The sequence below is a fragment of the Globicephala melas genome, chromosome 3, assembly GCF_963455315.2.
Source record: "Globicephala melas chromosome 3, mGloMel1.2, whole genome shotgun sequence".
NCBI lineage: Eukaryota > Metazoa > Chordata > Mammalia > Artiodactyla > Delphinidae > Globicephala > Globicephala melas.
The window spans coordinates 145122204-145140762 of NC_083316.1; the positions used below are offsets into that span (position 1 = coordinate 145122204).

Consider the following 18559-nt stretch of genomic DNA (forward strand, 5'->3'; position numbering starts at 1 on the left):
CTTAGTGAAGGCAGACTTGTATAGAACCTGATGCTGGAGTGCATCAAGTCTAAGGCAATTCCCGAGGGTGTCATGACAGCGATTCCTCTTGGAATCCAGCAGAGATGGCTTGAATCCCAACTTCTCTACTTGGCAAGAGACCAGTATACACCTCTCAGCTCATCTGTACAGATTTATAGGAATGATAATAGCTAACATTTATGGGGCACATCATCTACCAAGCCCAATGTGATGCATTATCTCACTTAAGCTTCAAAAGAAGACAGAAAGCAGCTATTATTACCCTCGTAAGATAGCTGAGGACATCTACAGCTAAACCAGCAACGGAGTAGAATTCAAGCCCAAGCAGTTTCAGTCCAGAGTCTGACCTTAACCACAATCCTATTCTGTGAAAATTAAACACAAACAAGGGCTGCAAAGCACCTAGCCAGGTGCCTGGCACATAGGCGGCAAAATGCCTTTCAACTCTCCCTCTCTGCCCATGCAGTAGTGCTAGTCACATCCTGCTTGGCATCCAGAACCGTCTCTGCAGGGGCCTAGCCAGGGACTACAACTCCCAGGATGCACCAGGCGGAGAAACTGGCCAATCAGGAAGCCCGGTCTCATTTCCACTGCCGGGTCTCGCCACTTAGCAGCTAGAACTTTGGTGACGGCTGGCGCGGTGGGTACCGACGGGGTCAGTGTTGTGGGCTGCCCAGGGTTACCAGATTTTAAATAATCTTAATCCAGTTTTGGTGTGTGGGCTGGAGGTGAAGACCGTTGACATGTCCAGGCTGCCTCAGGTTCCATCTTCAGCCGCCAAGCGGGGCGGGTCGCCAGGTCTCCTAGCCCGTGGCTAAGAGCCCGGTTTCCTCAAAAGCATCGTCATCTGTTGGGTCGAGAAGGAGCGGTTGTCTGGGCGACTCCAGGGAGGGCCGGTGGTCAAGGCTGCTGAGCACGTTTCGCGTTGTCCTGAACAGGTTTGGGAGCCTGAGGACTGCGGAAACTTCGAGATTGCCTCTGGCTCCATCTTCAGGCCCCAGCCTGTGGACCCCTAAGGCGTGGGGCTCCTCACGCGTGCCACGCCGAGGAGGAGGACTTGGCCTTTAGAAGGCAAACTTAAGGGATAATAATCGCTCCTCAGGGTGAGGGCCTGGCCTCCTGGCCTCTGGCCCTGGGTTAGTGCCTAAGCTGCGTTCCTGCCTTCAGTGTGGTATCGTGGCCTCCGACCCCCTATTCCCTTGGCCCCCCGAGCCTGGTCTCCACTTCCCACCTCCTGGGGAAGCACTGTTTGACCAGCCTCTCCTTTCTCTGAGTGATATCCTGACCGAGCTCCCTGGGGAAGGCTTGACCAGCTCTGGCCTCGCTCTGGTCCACTAGGGTCCCCTTGCCACTCTGGCCTCTGACCCCACCCCACCTACGGGCACCTGAGGGCCCTGAATAACCTGACCCCAGAGTGGAGAGCGTCAACTTTCTTGGGCATTTCTCCATCCATTTAGTTTCTACTTACCTCTTGGTTTTTACTTGTATTTTATTTTTACCTTCATATCTTTAAGGTTCTTTAATCCCCACCCTACCTCCTTTATTTTTTTTATCGTCTTTCCTTTCTCCTCAAACCTGGGTCTTTGGCTTTGCCGTACCCAAGTAAGATAGCTGCCATTCCATTTTCAGTGCCTAGGGGCTTGTAGGTGGATGCGAAGTGTAGTTTTTTCATTGTCTGGAGATGAAAAAAATGTATTTCCTTTACAGTGGCTCTGAAGTGAGTGAAATAGGGTAAATACCCCTGACTCAGGAAAAGGCAGAGGCAAGGAATTGATTTCAAGGTTAGTTTGTTTTCAGTTTTTGGACAAGCAGCCTCACGCGTAACTGCCCACCTTCTGGAGCTGTGTGCACTAATTGTGGTTTATTCAAGTTATTTCGAGATATTTGAATGGCTAAGGTTAGTTTCTAGTGAATCACCTAGAAACATCTCTCTATATTTATATCTGACACAATTGGCTAACTATATGTACTTTATATATAACATAGTAACACGTTGATTTACACATTTCAGCTAAATTAAAATGTGTGTTGCCCTAAATCCCAAAGCTAAAATAGAAGTGGCCATGTTGCCATCTTTGTAGTCAAGGAATTATAATCAAATCTTATTTTAAGCTTTACTATGTACTTAAAGAAACCATGTACGGACCCTGTCATTCAAGCATAAGCTAGAAAAAGATGCTGACTTACATAAACAAAATTAGAGAAGATCTTATATGAGATTGCTAAATTGTAAGGTAGTTTATAAGTGCTGAGGCTTTCTGAAATGGGGACATCTGCATTTCCATTGTAAGGGCCCCATCTTGTGGATATGGTTTGATTAAAGAAGACACCTCATCCTAAGAATTCCAGTTACAGGTGTTTTCAGTTGGAAAAATATCAAGTTGATTCCTTCGTATGTTAGAATTCTAGCCATTATAGTCTCTCTAAAGAGACTATAATTTCACAAATATTTTAGTTCTGAAGTAACAGAATTTTCCTTTCAGAAATGCTGAAAATTTAAGTATTTTTAAAGTATACACAAATACTCCTGATTTATACATTGTTTTCGTTTCTCTTTTAAAATCAGATGTCTGACAATAATGTTACCAACCATAAGCTAAATGTGGAAGCCATAATTAAAAATATTAACACAATTTCTTTGGAGTTGAAGAAAATGAAAGGTAAGTATGGATTAAATTAAACATGAATTAAAATGTTTGCATGTCATTGTTATAAAATAAATAGTAGAGTCAATTTGTGCTTCTGCTGGGGCAAAACTGAATTTTGCCAACTAAGTAGGATTTTTCTATTTCTTAAGAAATGCTTACACTGTAATATGAACTAGATCTCTGAAGATGCATTATGTTTGAGCATTGACCTGGACGTTAGCAGACTTGAATTGTCATCCCTGAATCCCTTAATCATTACTAAGCCCCTAAAGTTCCCTCCAAGTCAAAACTTGTAAGTTTGCTTGATTGTGTGAATTAATGGTTCTAGTAGGATTAGATCTTATAGGTTATGATGTTTAGTCACTCACCTTAGAGACATATTCTGTAATTTTATCCCAGGCATGTAAAATTTCCGTGAGTGAATATTTCACCTATTCTTGACCAAACATTTCCTATGTTGGGAAACTCTCTATATCACCAGTCAATCTATTCCATCTTAGACAATTCCTCTTCATGGACTAGTGGAAATCTTTTTCCCTATTTCTTTCATCCATTGGTCCTATTTCTAACCATGAAAACCACTGAATATGTAGTGGTTATTCTTATGAAAACCTTTGGTATTTGAAGACAGTCTCTGTGTCAGTTATGAGACCTTCCTACAAGTAACAAAATACCAATTTAACATGGCTTATACAATATGGAAGATAATAAGATTCCAAGGTTGGGCAGCCCTAAAGCTAACTCAGAGTTTTAAAGACTTCATCAGGTACTAGGTTCTTTCCATATTTCTGCTCTGTTATGTTCACTCTGTTTGTCACTTCTCATGGTCATTACCTGCAGACATGACCATATACAGACACTGTCTCTGCCTGTGTCTCTTTTTTTTTTTTGCGGTACGCGGGCCTCTCACTGCTGTGGCCTCTCCCGTTGCGGAGCACAGGCTCCGGACGCGCAGGCTCAGCGGCCATGGCTCACGGGCCCAGCCGCTCCGTGGCATGTGGAATCCTCCTGGACCGGGACACGAACCCGTGTCCCCTGCATCGGCAGGCGGACTCTCAACCTCTGCGCCACCAGGGAAGCCCTGCCTGTGTCTCTTATATAAGCCTTTCTCCAGATCCCTCCGGCGCATTTCCCCTTTCCTTTCATTGGCCAGATTTGTGCCACATGTGTATCCTACAGCAGCCACCACCAAGGGGAACAGACCAATTTGGACCAGTCAGCACTTACTGCTGGTGCTGGGGAAAGAATCACCTCGAGTGCAATCAAGTTGTGCCCCCAGGAAGAAGAGGGGAGTGGCTGTTACTTAGGCACCGAATAGTGAGTGCCTGTTATGCTTTTCCTATGTGTTCTCCCAAGCATTTCCCAGACTTTGATCTGGGAACACTGCTGTCTCAGAAGATGTTAGTAGATGCTGTGCAATAAAAACGGAGTCCATCAACTGATGATCAGATAAGTTTGGGAAGGGCTTTATGCTATATAATTCTCTCACAAATTCACAGTACATATTAAGAGAGGCTGTGAGGAGTCTGATATAAAGGAATCGGGTTAGCTCTGCTTAATTCATCATCTCTCAAAACCAATCTAAACACTACGGCAAGGATCATGTTTCTAAAATGTAAATCTGCTGAAAATGCTCGTTGGCTCACCATTGTCCTCAGGATAAAGTCCAGACCTCCTAGAATGGACTGTAAGACCTTGAGATCAGGCCCTGCCTACCTCTCCAGTCTGTTACCTCATTCTTTATTCCCTGCACGTTCTGTGTTCCAGTCACATTGAACTATCTGCATATCTACACGTTTGCTCTCTTCTGTGCCTGTGCCTTAACACCTCCTCCTGCAATGCCTACTGTTGCACCCCTACCTCTACCGCACCAGGTTAACTACTTATTAGTCAAGGTTGCTTACAGTGGAAAACTTTTTTTTAAGCCAGTATATCATCTCTTCTACATTTTCATATTACCTATCACACTGTATTGTAATTGAATGTCTACTTACTTTTCTTATCCCTGCTCATCTGTAAGCTCCTTAAGGGTATTCCTAGCACTTAACACAGTGCCTTTATATAATAGGCTCTTGAAAAACATTGATTAAATGAATAATTGGTTCCAGATGCTTGCACTCATGTAAAACAATTACAGAAGCTTTAGATTCTTCTCAGACTTTATTATCTAACTGTTCTGGTTTGGGAATTATTCTTTCATGAAGTAAAATAAAATAAATATGATCAATATGTTTTTGAAAAGTTGTCGGGTAGGGCAGGCAGTGAAGATACAAGACTTGCAGAGCTAGACTAGGAAGGTAGACTTCTGGTAAACAGGGAAGAGTAAACGAACACTGTTATCCCCACTTTCTCCCAAAAGTAATAATATCAATAGCTAACACTTATAGCATTTACCATAATCCAGATACTCTTCCAAGAGCTCTACATAAATGGACTCAATCGTCATAACCTTATGAGGTAGGAAATAATACCATTGGCATTTACAGATACAGAAACAGATATAGAGAGTTTAACTAACTTTCCCAGAGTTACACAACTAGTCACTGGTAGACCTGAGATTTAAATTTAAAGTCCTACAAGTTGAGGGAAAGAGTAGTACTAAAAACAAGGGTCTTAAGACAAAGTTTACATATTGAGTTACAAGACCCACAGTGGGGAAACCCACTTGGCTACAAGACATTGGCAGCCAGATTTATACCCTCAAGCAGATTTTTCTTTCAGGAATCAGACCAGCCTAAGAGAAAAGACCTAAAGATACTGATAGCAGAGGTTCCTCCAACAAAACACCCAACCAGATCACCCCACAATATAGACCACCATGGGCAAAGAACTTCCAATTGTCTTTTTAGTACCATAGTCTTAAATACGAGCAGACAAGTATGGAAAACAGATATTTGAGGAAAGCATCTAATGGAAGGAAAAGCAGAGACAAAACCAATAAATAGATTCAATCAACGGGGAAGAAACAGATTAAACTCCAAGAAACTACATTAATATCCACAGAGAAGTAGGAGAAGATGCTATGTTCATGAAAAAGGAACAGGATACTATAAAAAATATTTAGAGAACAAAGTTAAAAGTGTGGCATAGAAATAAACTCTGGAGAAGGGTTTAAAGATAAAATGAAGAAAATTCGAGTGTAGAGCAAAAACACAGACAAGGAAGTCCAACATCCAATAAATAGGATTTCTAGAAAGAAAGAACATAGACAATGGATGGGGAGGAAGTCATTAAAGAAATAATCCGAGAAAAATTTCCAGAGCTGAAGGATATGATTTTTTACAGTGAAAGAGCCCATCACAGTAGATTGAAAATAGACCCATACTAAAAAAACAATAGTACAAAATTTCAGAACACTGGAAGAAAAAAAGATTCTTAAATCTTCTAAAGAGAAACAATGATTAAGAATTGGAATTGTATGAAATTTCTCCATAGAAACACTGGAAGCTAAAAGAAAATGCAGCAGTGCCTTTGGAAATCTGAAGAAACATGATGTCCAACCTAGATTTCTGTAGCCAGTCAAGTAAGCACTGGTGTAGAGAGAGAAATTTTCAGACATAAATTTCCCCACCTCAGGAAGTTACCTAGGTTGCATTCCACCAAACAAAGGAGTAGACCAAAAAAAGAGAGACCTGAGATTCTGGAAAAAAGATATTCCACATAAGGGAGGGGTGAAAGGAGACCCTAGGATAATGGTGAAGGGAGTTCCCAAGATGTGAGCTGTACAGCAGTCCTAGAGAGCTGTCAGTCCAGACTAGAGCTGATCAGACAGCTCTAGGAGAGGAGAGGCTTTCAACAATAGAATAGTCAAGGCACTTGACTATACTGAGAGGAGATTTACCCAACTGCAGAAATTTGATAATTAAGCAATGAAAAAAGGAAACAATTATTAACTGTGGTTAAGTGGTAGCTTGCAGGAAGGGAAACATGTAAGACTCAGCTGTAAAGATTATATAATCAAGAAAAATTTAAACATTAAATATTGAGCTAAGAAAAATTGTCCCTCAAGTACAGTGGGGGAATGGGTATAAGTGAAAAGAGCTATATCTTAATCTTCTGTGATCAGAAGCAAATAGATAATACCTAAAATTGAAAAAGAAATATGCATGCCATTTAGAGATATGGAGGTTAAATACCACCCCTCCCAAAACAAACAAACAAACAAACACAGAAGAGAACCACAAAAGCGACAAAAACAAAATGGGCTCCAAAAAAGTTAAAAGTGGTTGCCTCTGGGAGAATAGGAGCTGCTATTTTTTGCAACATGCCTTATTTGATTCTTTATACTATGTGCATGTATAACAGATAAAAATAGTAATTTTAAAAATACATAAATTTGCATAAATCAAATTGCAATTTAGTTAAGATAACTGACAATTTGAGCTAAAGAGCCCTTCTAGTAAGTTTCTATATCATGCTTATTTTGTAGTATATAAATTTGACTCTAAGTCAAAATTGGGCACATCTAAATTGCGGTTTGAGCAATAATCACTTAAAAGAAAGCTAAATTAAGAATTAGGAAAAAGCTCCTTAAAGTAATAATAGTTGCCTATGACATATGTGCTACAATATAATGTCTTCTATTATTTTGTTTTACACAGAGCTCTCCCAGTTACTGCTTTGTGACCTTACCCTATGTTTTAGTCATCCTGTGAAGACGGATGATTTAAAGGAAACAGAAAGAAACAACCCCCTCTTTGAAGAGTCTAAAATGTCAGATGTATCTCTTGCTTCTAACAGTTTTTTAATCTGATATTTTATTTATTTGTTGTGAATTTATAACTTTTTATTGTTGAATTAACACATACCTAGGAGAATTGAGTTTACTAATATATTTAATATAATAAAAAACAAAATAAAAATATGTTGAGTTGTAAAGAATCATTTCATGCTCTTGAAGACTGTTATTTTCTTGTTTTAATGTTTCAAGGAATGGCTAATTTATTTCATTAATGGCAAGAGTATGACATAGGAAATTGGCCATGAGGCACTGCTTATCCTTTACCCTATGCCTGAATTTGGCTTAGGTTGAGAGAGAGTTACTAAATTCTAAATGTATGGTATGACTTTATATTAATCAGATCTCTCCTGGTAGCAAGTGCCAAAAGCAACTCAAGCTAGCTGAAGCATTTATTGGGTCATGTGACTTGGAAGTCCATGGTTGGGATAGATTTCAGGGCCTCCACTAATTCATCAGATGTCTCTATCCTGGTTCTGTTTCTGTACTTGGCCTCATCCTCTCCTATTAAAAGCTGATTTCCTCCATATGCCAGGTAGAAGGGGGTAGAGGTATGGTAGACAACTCCAGGTGTACAGCAGTATCTTTTGGGGATCCCAGAGGAAAGAGATCTTCTCTGTCTCAGTGTTTAACATTCCAGAGAAAGATCCTGATTGGCCCAGCTTTGATTAAGATGGGTCCTGAGCAACTGTGTTTGGTGAGGCTCGTATCATATGCCAGGGTCTGTAGCAAAGGAGAGACCCCACCAAAAGAACAGAGTTGCCATGGCCTGAAGAAGGGGAGAAAGAATGCTAGTCATAAAAACATCAGATACCACTCATTTCAGTCACTGAAGTGGAATAGGCTTTAGTTTTAGGATACCTTTATTCTAAAACTTCCTAATTTCTGTCCCTTTCCACCAACGAAAACTTAAAATAATAAGCGTTTACCTTGTAAACATAATTCACTACTATATAGTTGCTTTGAATTCTACCATGTCCTTCATTTTAGATAATTTTGAACATAAAGTATAAAATACCATGAAGCAAGACACAAGGTCAGCAGAACTTGTAGCGTTTTCTATCCTCGTTACCTAGCACCTAGCTCAGTGCACAGAATAGGCATGACATAAACGCTTGTTGAATATCCTATTGAATAAACAGGTAAATGAATGCAAGATTTTCAGCTCTAGAATTCCTGAGTTCTGGACCCTAATTTGAGAATTTCCAGTTTCTAAGGATGAAGTTTTGTGAAGCATTCTTTTTATCATCATTGATTAAAAGTCTCCATATGCTCATTATCTTAGCAAATCGTGCCAGTGGTCTTTCTATTAGCTCATGAAAGTGAAGATGCAAGATATTCTTTGTGACTCAGAAAACTCCTAGGTTAAACAGAGAAGCCAAATATTTTTGTTAATAAAAGTTTTGGGGACTTCCCTGGTGGCGCAGTGGTTAAGAATCCACCTGCCAACGCAGAGGACACGGGTTCAAGCCCTAGTCCGGGAAGATCCCACATGCCGCGGAGCAACTAAGCCAGTGCACCATAACTACTGAGCCTGTGCTCTAGAGCCTGCGGGCCACAACTACTGAGCCCGCGTGCCACAACTACTGAAGCCTGTGTGACACAACTACTGAAGCCCGCATGCCTAGAGCCCATGCTTCACAACAAGTGAAGCCACTGCAATGAGAAGCCCGCACACCGCAACAAAGAGAAGCCTCCACTCACCGCAACTAGAGGAAGCCCGCGCGCAGCAACTAAGACCCAACGCAGCCAAAAATAAGTAAATAAATTAATTATTTTTAAAAAAATTTTGGAATAACAACGAAGGCCTCAAAGGGGAAAACTTAACTAAATGCGAGGTTTTCATTTTGTGAAATGCCTACTACTTTTTGTTAAATGAGATATGTAGGTTGAAGGAAAGAAGTGAATTGCTTTGAAGAATTTATAAAGCCTTTTGGGGAAGGGTGAAGAGAGGGCTTTATGACAGTTGTCAGGGGGATAAAAATAGAAAAAAAGTATCTAATTGGAAAGTCTGATCAAATTTTTCCATGTATATATACATGGCTTTTTCATCTTCCCAGGAAGACTGGTAAAAATCTACATCACTTGATGATGCTTTTGGAGTTGGGTAGGGGTGGAGGAGGTAGGGTGTGGGTGTCGGTTGTGATGAAATTAAATCCGGGTGTATATGACACCAAAGCCTCATCTCTAAATTTAAAATGTTTTCTTTTGGTATTTGTCGCTTTAAAACAGAAAAATGATAGTGTGAATGAAATAAAGTCAACAAAGTTGTTTTAGGAACCGAAAAGTGAAGCAAAAGGCAAATTAATTTTAATTCCAGGAAATTATCCCAACTGCATTTATCTTTTTCATTAAAAAAAGTATACAAAAATCCCCCCAGCAAAAACACCAAATAAGTATGAAACACTTTTGAAGCCTCTTAAATTATTGCTCTTGAGAAATTAAATTTTAGTAATTTTCAAATTATACATATAAAACTGATGATTGCTTTGAATGGTAAAGGATTGGCTATTTAAAAAATCAGTTTTACGTGTTACCAAAAACTATTACCATTTCAGTGTTTCGAAACTTACCCCAAATTGTTTCTGTAGGTATGTAAACCACTGTACGTGGAAATGGGTGTTCAAATACACATCTTTTTAAAATGAATTATTACAGTGCACTACTAGACTTCAAGTGTGAACATTATTACTCATGCACTTTGCAAATATTGAAGAAGAATAAATAAATTATGGGATCTTTGACAGTCTTCATTTCAAACACTTTCTTAAGGGAAAGGACAAAAACTTTGTGTTCGTGTTGAGGGGTTCAAATCATCCCTGAGTGTTTGACGGTTCACCAAGATTGATTGATCTTCCCAGGCTGGGACAGAGGCAGGAGGAAGGTTCATTTGCTTGGCTAACTTGCTAGGGATAACCTGCAGAATACGTTAATGTGCACTGGTATCTGGAACCTCGGTTCTTCCCATCAATGAGCAGAAGTGGCATTTTCCTGAAGTAGTCGATAATATCTGACACAGACAGAAAGTCCTGAAAGATTCAAAATAGGGAGATAAATCAACATTGGAATAGGTAGTGTGAATTTCACTCTCAGTTTTTTTTATCTGCATAATATCCTACCTCTTGAAGTATGAGGATTATGGGAAAAAAACATGTAAAATTTGGCAAATATTTTAATGATTTCTGCTATAGAACATTGAAAAAAATAATTCCTCACCAGTATCTAGCAAACCTTGGATAAAAGACAAATATGTATTTAGGTATATATATTTTTAACCTCATATAGGAAATTATATATATTATAGAGATAGAGAGAGGGAGACAGGGAGAGTCTAATTACGATAGCCTTACCTTAGGATCATTCTATCTGTGGTTTGGTTTTGGTTTTTGTATCCCTACTTTACTCTAAATCACGAACAACGTTAGGAGGTATAAGGAATCAGGAAGTCAGACAGCATTGCCGGTGTCTGAAGATGCATAATAGTTCCTTCGTGATCTCTGCCGTGTCCCCACTGCCACCTCCACACTCACTTGCTCTGTAGCAAGTCTTTGCATTCATTACCTGGATCACCCTATCCCTGATGGTCAGACTGGGAAACCCCCATCCATCCATCTAGATATGGGTCAGAGGTCACTTGGTACCCCAGACAGAGTTATGCACTTCCTCCAAGACTACTCTGCTAGGTGCCTCCCTCCAGGGCAACTGCAATGAGTGGTTTGTATTTGTATGTTTCCACACTAGACCAATAGAAGTCCTGGAGGGCAGACATCTGTGCTTCTATAGGACCTATGCAGCTCTACCCATGCTGAAGCAGTGATTCAAACATGTGACCAAAATCATGTGGGGTTTTTTTTCTACTGGTTTACATTACCATAACTTAAAAATATTTGGAGTGAAGTGGAAGTTATGGGTATGTTGTTTCTCATTCTGGAAATGTTTGATTCAGCTGATCCTCCTCCTGGAAATTTGAACTTAAAGAACATGTTTGGGACATTAAGTTTAGCTATAGTTTCCTTTGCAAAAAGCAGCCGGGAAAGGTTTCCTTCACACCAGTTGTGATAACTACCCCAAAAGCGACTAGCATAAACCTTGGAAAAATAGAGGAAAATGTCTTTGGCAATCTGGCCACCTTCATTGGCCTTACTTCCATTTTTCGTAAGCAGTGACCCAAGTCATTTTTCCAGATGTCCATTTAAGACACAGCCCTATAAATACACTGTAATCTTACATTAAAATTATTAAGTCACAGGGGTGACTTAATTCACCTCTGTGTCACAGAAGGGACTTGCCTTTGGCACCATCTAACTGGATTTTTAAAAATTTAAATGCTAACATACATATATTTTTTAAGTTACACATGTGATTTTAGACTATTTGGAATAAAAGATATAAGTAGCAGAGGTAGATACTGTTACCATTTTAGTTCCTTCCAGTAAATGAAGGGCTTCACCAATGTGACTTAACTCTAAAGTTGCCAGGCAGTATGGACCCCAAAAGAATGCTACAGCTAGGTTCCATGTAGGTAGGTATGCAGAGAGGCATAAATAGAGAACTGGGGGAAATTTTACAACTAGAAGTCCTTACCTCTTTCCCTCGGAGTCCAGTTCCCAACAAGTAAACTTGGCTTTCCTCCTGATAACGGATCTGAATGTTGTAAACTTTCTCTTTGTACAACACCATGAGGACGTATGGATTGGTTATTGTTTTTCTAGAGCTGTCTCTAACCAGGAAAGTGCCATCCTAAAAGGATAAATTCTTGTTATTATGGGAGCAGCAAAAGTCAATACTCCTGTTGCCCGTGAGAGCAGTAGACAAGCCTCTAGGGATCTGGGAACCTACCAGTTGACAATTCAGTGAACATTTAGTTCCCCAAACTGCAGTCCCATGTGGCATGGATTTCTTGGTTGTCAAGAAATCGGCAGCAGAGATTATGTTAGAGAAATTTCCAAATTTCAAAGAGACCTCTTTGAAGTCTCTTGATGAAAAAGGAATCTCTTTTTCAGTAATAAAACAAATGACAGATGGTTGAGTGGATAAAGGGCCAGCAAAATAAGGACTTTATTGGTTAACTAAAGATGTATCTTCCTACTGCTGAGAGCTATTTCCCTAACTCTTTCTTTCCACAGTCAAAGTCAGAAAACACCCAAATTCCTAAGAAATTTACCCATTTTAAAACCTCATGGTATCCAGGAACAGTGTTTCATCATCAAACACCTGAACAAAATCCAGTGTGGACCATCTGTGTTCTTATCTCCCTTTTTCTTCTGATATTTACCAAAATAGTATTGTGATTTGTCTTGTACTTTAAAATTTCATTCCATGAATTATCTACATAATATTAACACTATAAAGACCTAATATTAAAATACAATGAATTAGGAAGGACTCATTTAAATTACTCCCTCCTCTGTATATTGAATCAGGATGGTTCTAAATAGCCATCCATCTGCAATAATGGCTTTCCTTTGTTCTTTTTATTCCAGGTTGATTGAGTAAATTCTAGTGGGAACATCTCTGTTGAACAAATATACGTGTGGACCAGCGATTCATAGCCCTGGCTTCACTTTAGAATTTCAAGTTTTGGAGACTTCCAGAGCCCACACAGCACCCCTGACTAATTAAATCAGAATCTCTCCAAGTGAGACCAGAATCAGAATTTTTTAAGGTTCCCCAGGTGATTTCAATGTGCAGCCAAGCTTGAGAACTACTGTTGCAGTCTTGAGATGTGAAAGGTGTGAAAGAGGAAGGATCTTTGCTTTCCTGTCTCTGATATATAGATTTAAGGTTAATGTTCAGCACTGGAAGACAGGAAATCTGGTTTAAGATCTTTCATATTGAATGACAGCTAGAAATTTCTAGGGGAAAGGACAAAAAATTGCTGTTGTCTCTCTCAATACGGGTCCCTTCACATTGATGTGGATGGCAACTGTGTATCAAGAGGAAGATGGAACCGATAAGACATTGGAAATTTGGGGGAAAGAGAGTCTCCTTTTGATGCTGTGTGATTCCTGTGAAAAGATGGACCATTTTAGTTAATAAAATCTCCTAAGATTCTGCCAGCCAAATGACTACCTTAATTTAGATTTTTTTCCCAGGGTCCTAAGAGTCTGGTAGGACACGGGTAGGTGGAAAGCTGGCACTAATTGGCCCCCTTGGTATAACAGCATGAATGGCACCCAGCAGAATTCCTAGCCCATAATTGGTACTCGGTAAAAGTCAGTTCCATTTCTTTTCTTCCATTAATATTTATAACTACTTAAAAAATAAACTTTAGCACAGTACCTGGTTTATCTTTCTAAGAGCCGCTTCTGCCTCTATTCGGGTAATATACGAAACATACCAGTCTTCATTTAATGAATTCTGAAAATGTAAATTTTAAAAAATGGTATAAATTTTGCAGTTACATATGTAAGTGAAAAGAAAGGCCTCCAAGTAATCATTACCGTAAATCACCACCTCAGTTCCATGAAGTTTGAAGCATTTATTTTAATTTGAATATAGAATCATTCAGGTGAGGATAAACAGAAGATATTTTGTGTGAACTGCTTTTTTTCATGACACTAGTTGCAAAGGTAGCAGTGAATAAGCATTTCATATATAATGAAGCCTCTAATCAGGAACGATATAAATGTAATAATTTCTTCAGTGTAGTATAATAATATATTTAATGAAAAAAACTAGGTTAACGAGCAGTTAAGTGACTTATGCAATGTCATAAACCAAGAAACAGATGAAAAACAGGATTATTTTTCTCACTGTTTAATGCAAAACATGCATTTGCCATTGGAAGAGGAACACCAAGGGAAAAAGAACATATTATTTTTCATCTGAGTCCTCCTCTTGATTTTTTCGCTAAAAAAATTAAGACTAATAGGAGATAAAAGAACAAGGGAGTATTCAATGGGAGTTTCTGATGATTCATTTCCTGGGGTGGAAAGAAAGTAGGAACATATGCTTTATCTTACCTCTCCTTCCGAAGGCGATGGCAGCTGAGGTTTGGTCGGGGCTGGCGAGGGAAAGCTCCTGCCTTCACCTCTGGGAGGTGGCCTGTTGCTAGGGCCTTCAAAAGTAGAGCATTCTGAAAGTTCATTTACTTTAAGCAATTTTTCACTTGTCATAACACATTCCCCCCCCCCCAAAATGCCCTTGCAGTTATTCCCAGCAGTTAACGTTTCAAGAAACCACAGCTTCAAATATAATTTTCAGGACTTCCCTGGCAGTCCAGTGGTTAAGACTCTGTGCTCCCAATGCAGGGGGCACGGGTTCAATCCCTGGTTGGGATCCTGCATAATGCAAAAAAAAAAAAAAAAAGTCACTTGTTCGAAACCACAGGGCTGTTCTGTAGCCAGGCCAGTGAAATTCTGAGACACTACCACACATTTGAGTGATTGCTTCATTGTGCACGTTACATATACACCACCCATGGGATGACAATGCGGTGATAAAATAATTATGTTCTCATTGTTTTCACAAAAAGAAATTTGTTACCCAAGAGGAGGTGAAGTTACCTTCAGAATAGTTTTAGCTTTTAGAACTAGAGTTTACTATCTGCTGTTCTTTACCCAATTTTCTACAGAGGTAGAAAGGTTCAACTTCCATAGAAAGCCCCGCCAACTATCTGATCAATCAGGAAGTCTGTATTGGGTTCTATAAATTACCCAGCACTTGTGCTTCGCCTTTTCTAACACCTTTTTTTCTTGTTGACAGTTCCCTGAAACTTTCCAAGAGGATGTGTTTCAGGAAAGGTTTGATTTGGTTGATTTATAATCGCCAAGGCTGTCTCCTGTGTGCCAGAACAGCTGTTAAAGCCTGGGAAATTCTGTGAGTTGAATGTTCTCTTAATAATTCATGCGTCATTCATTTGTTCATTCAACAGACATTTAGTCAGCACTACTCTGTCCAGGCCCTGAGTAAGGCACCTGTGTATGCTACCTTTCATTCTCACAGCAACCCCACAAGGTGGGTATTATCTTCTTTTTTGAATATCAGGAAACAAAGGCTCAGTGAGTCTAAATAAAGCATGTGCTCTTAGTGGCAGCGCCAGGACTTGAACTTTACTGTGCATAAATGAGAAGTCCAGGGGGACCCAGTATCACCCAGGCTCAGGAATATGCATTTAACGAGCACTCCAGGTGGTTCTGCACCGGGGCTGTTACTCCATCTACAATACACCACGGGGGGCAAACTGCCTGCCCCTGGGCCACTGAGAGAGGAGAGTTACTTGGGAAGAACCAGAGTCTTCCCAGCCATGTCACCTGGATTACTTGAGATGAGGTTCCCTGTTTCTAAAGAAGCAGATCAGGCTAGCCTGAGCTGCTGATCTTCCTTCTAAAGGCTCCAGACTTTCCCCATGCCCACCTTTGCAGTCCAACACGGCAGGCACTTTTATAAGGTTTGTTGAATGAATGAAATCTAGCTATATGGGAGAGCAGTGTAATCAAGGCTTACAGTGCATGGCTGTTTTAGAGTTGAGGAATTCTTCTCTCTCTGCTTCTGCAGCTGCAGGCTAGCACTACAAAGCCATTATTCATGACAGACAATATACTACTTTTCATTGCAGTCACCCACCACCCTTCACATCTAGATCCTCAAGGGTTTTGGACAATATACAGCACATCCTTTATCTTCCTGACCTTGGGACAGCCAGTGGAGGATTAGACTGAGGACCAGGTGTCCTGGTACTCTTAGGAGAAAAGGGTTCAATTTTGATTAAGGTAGTAAAGTAAGCCCTCTGCATCCACAGGTCCACATCTGTGAATTCAACCAACTGCAGATTGTTTCAGCCAGTGGGTTGGTTGAATCTGTGGATGTGGAGCCTGAGAACGTGAAGGTCTGATGGTGCTACGCCATTTTACAAAAGGACTTGAACATCCTTGGATTTTGGTATCTGTGGGGTCCTGAAACCAATCCCCCTCCCATATTAGAGGGATGACTCTATTCCAAAAAAATGAACCAACTGTTTATATTAATAATGCCCATCACCAACTCATAGAAGTCTGTGGAATTCACTTTGTGAGATACTGCTATAAGTGAAGTGTCTCAGATGCCTGCAGGGGCCAGGCAAGGAACACAACGTAGGTTCACAAAATAATGAGTTGTGGACACTGGAAAATTGAGGGGTGTGTGTGGTGGAACTGTGGAAGCCATATAGTGAATATGGACACTATATCCTCAAATGCTTAGGAAACATTGAAAACGTAGTGGATTTCATTGGTGTCAGCAGTAGGGTCTCACACATACATGGGATGATGTACCCAGCTGAACGTAATAGATGTGCTCCTGAAAAAAGTTCTACCCTTGAGTTATCATTTAAACTTACTAAAGTAGTTTTCTATTTATAACACATACGGTACTGGTGTTCCTGTATGTGTGCCATGAGTGCCAAAAAAAAGAAGAGTGTTTTGTTTTTTCCTCACAGGACTTTTAAAAGTCTTAAGTCAACCTTTAAAAATTGGGTAATTTCACATTAAAAGCCATATTTCCAGTTTTTCTTGAAAAAAAATCAGAAAATCTGGTAACACGAGGTGAGTTTCCTAGCATGAGAAAAAAATCTGTTTACTAGAGTTGGGTGACTTTCCATAGTCATTTGTCAGTCATTCAACAAATATTTTTAAAGTGCCTACCATGTGCTAGTTACTTGCAAGTCTTTAAGGATAAAAAATAAACACAGTCTAGTCCTACCTTTTAGGTCTTTGCTTCTACTCAGAGCGGTCCATGGACCAGCAATACCAGCATCGCACAGGAACTCGCTAGAAATGCAGAACCTCGGGTCCCATCCAAGACCCACTGAACTAGAATCTGCATTTTAACACAACTCCCAGGTGATCTATATGTATTTTAAAGTCTGAGGACACTCTCAGCAGATACTTATCATGGACACCCAGAGGAGGTATTACTGAAAATGCAGGTCCTCACCCAGACTTACTGTATCAGAATCTTGGGGCCTGGGGTCTCTTAAACTGTATTTTAAAGTTGTTCCTCAGCTAGCAACTCCAGGTTAGATTCATTATAGAAACCAAAACTACAGAGAAAGCCAGCACTGTCCTAAGCACCATATAAAAACAGCAGGGAGGAAAAGCTCTGTGTGGGAAGATGAATGCCAAGGCTGCCTTCCTGAGGAAGTGTGTGTGTGTGTGTGTGTGTGTGTGTGTGTGTGTGTGTGTGTGTGTGTGTGTGTGTGTGTGTGTGTGTGTGTGTGTGTGTGTGTGTGTGTGTGTACGTGTGTCTGTGGTGTTCTGTGTAGTATCCTATCACTCCAACAGCCTCTGGCACACTGCAGAAACTGAGTTAAGGGCTGAATGAGGAAGTCAGATACTTTTAGGAAACAACAAAACCGTTGCCAAAAGGCTTTGGGACAGGTTGGCCGTCTAGTCATGATGGCATATTGGCGGGAGTAGACCACTAGAGCCCGGAGTACAAACCTTGAGAGAAGTATGGCGGCAGGGAGGCACTCTGCGAAAAACCACTGTTGCTGTGGAGACAGAAAAAGAACGGATTTTATGTTGGGTTAGGTTTAAGGGGCCAGAGGGGGAGCCTGGACTGGGGAAATGCTGCTTCTTTTGCTATTACTTCCCACTCCCTCCCTGAAACCACGGAAGCAGGGCAAAGAGAAGGAACTTGTTGGACATACTTCACTGCTGTCCCAAGATGGACCATCTCAAAGTCTAACAAGCTTCTCAAGCCAAAGAGCAAAAGCAACCAAAGAACTGTGTAAAGGGCTTTAAAAGCTACTTTAAAAAGTCAGCTGCAGTTTGAGGACTTTGAGTTTGCAGCATGACAGAAGTCTTCTGGGGAGAGGACTTCTCTTTCAGTTAGGAAAATATATTAAATGGGCGTGTTGTTTGGGAGTGGTGCATCCCCAGGGCCTAGGGGTTTATAAGGAGAGGGTAGGGAGGTGAGAAACACAGAGAGGGCTCGGTGGTGCTGCAGCTGACAGAAGCAGCATCTCTGGGGGCTGGGGTGGTGCTGACGAGGGCCTGAGGGAGGCCCCGAAATGCTGTCTGCTCCACGCTGAGCGGCAATTTCCCTAGCCTTTAGCCCAAACCTTCTGTAAAAGTCTGCTCTGCTCAGAAATCTCGTGTGAGTGTTATCTTGTAAGAATGAAGGGTAGGGCTGGGGCCCCAGGTGGGATGAGGTGGCATGAGAAAATGGG

General features: G+C 40.6%; 2 protein-coding genes across 6 annotated transcripts in view; one reads left to right on the top strand and one right to left on the bottom strand.

The window, feature by feature from the left end:
• Positions 1-618: 618 nt before the first annotated feature.
• Positions 619-7641, top strand: C3H5orf58 (chromosome 3 C5orf58 homolog). Of its 5 annotated transcripts, none has more exons than XM_060296593.1 (4): positions 619-661; positions 1729-1802; positions 2588-2681; positions 7271-7635. In XM_060296593.1, exons 3-4 carry the CDS (start codon positions 2588-2590, stop codon positions 7420-7422), a joined length of 246 nt encoding a protein of 81 aa, XP_060152576.1. In that variant the 5' UTR covers positions 619-661; positions 1729-1802; the 3' UTR covers positions 7423-7635. The 5 variants fall into 5 exon arrangements, with proteins under 5 accessions (XP_060152576.1, XP_060152580.1, XP_060152577.1 ...); XM_060296594.1 differs by having other exon boundaries at positions 653-676; positions 7271-7636; XM_030829966.2 differs by lacking the exon at positions 619-661 and adding an exon at positions 689-959 and having other exon boundaries at positions 1729-1918; positions 7271-7641.
• Positions 7642-9695: 2054 nt separating this feature from the next.
• LCP2 (lymphocyte cytosolic protein 2) overlaps positions 9696-18559 on the bottom strand; it is a 43862-nt gene continuing 34998 nt past the window's right edge. The window contains exons 17-21 of the mRNA XM_030829965.3: positions 17829-17878; positions 14373-14467; positions 13690-13767; positions 11992-12147; positions 9696-10436 (exon numbers count right to left, since the gene is read on the bottom strand). Coding sequence (XP_030685825.1) covers positions 10314-10436; positions 11992-12147; positions 13690-13767; positions 14373-14467; positions 17829-17878 — 502 coding nt within the window. The 3' untranslated portion in view covers positions 9696-10313. The remainder of the gene's footprint in view (positions 10437-11991; positions 12148-13689; positions 13768-14372; positions 14468-17828; positions 17879-18559) is intronic.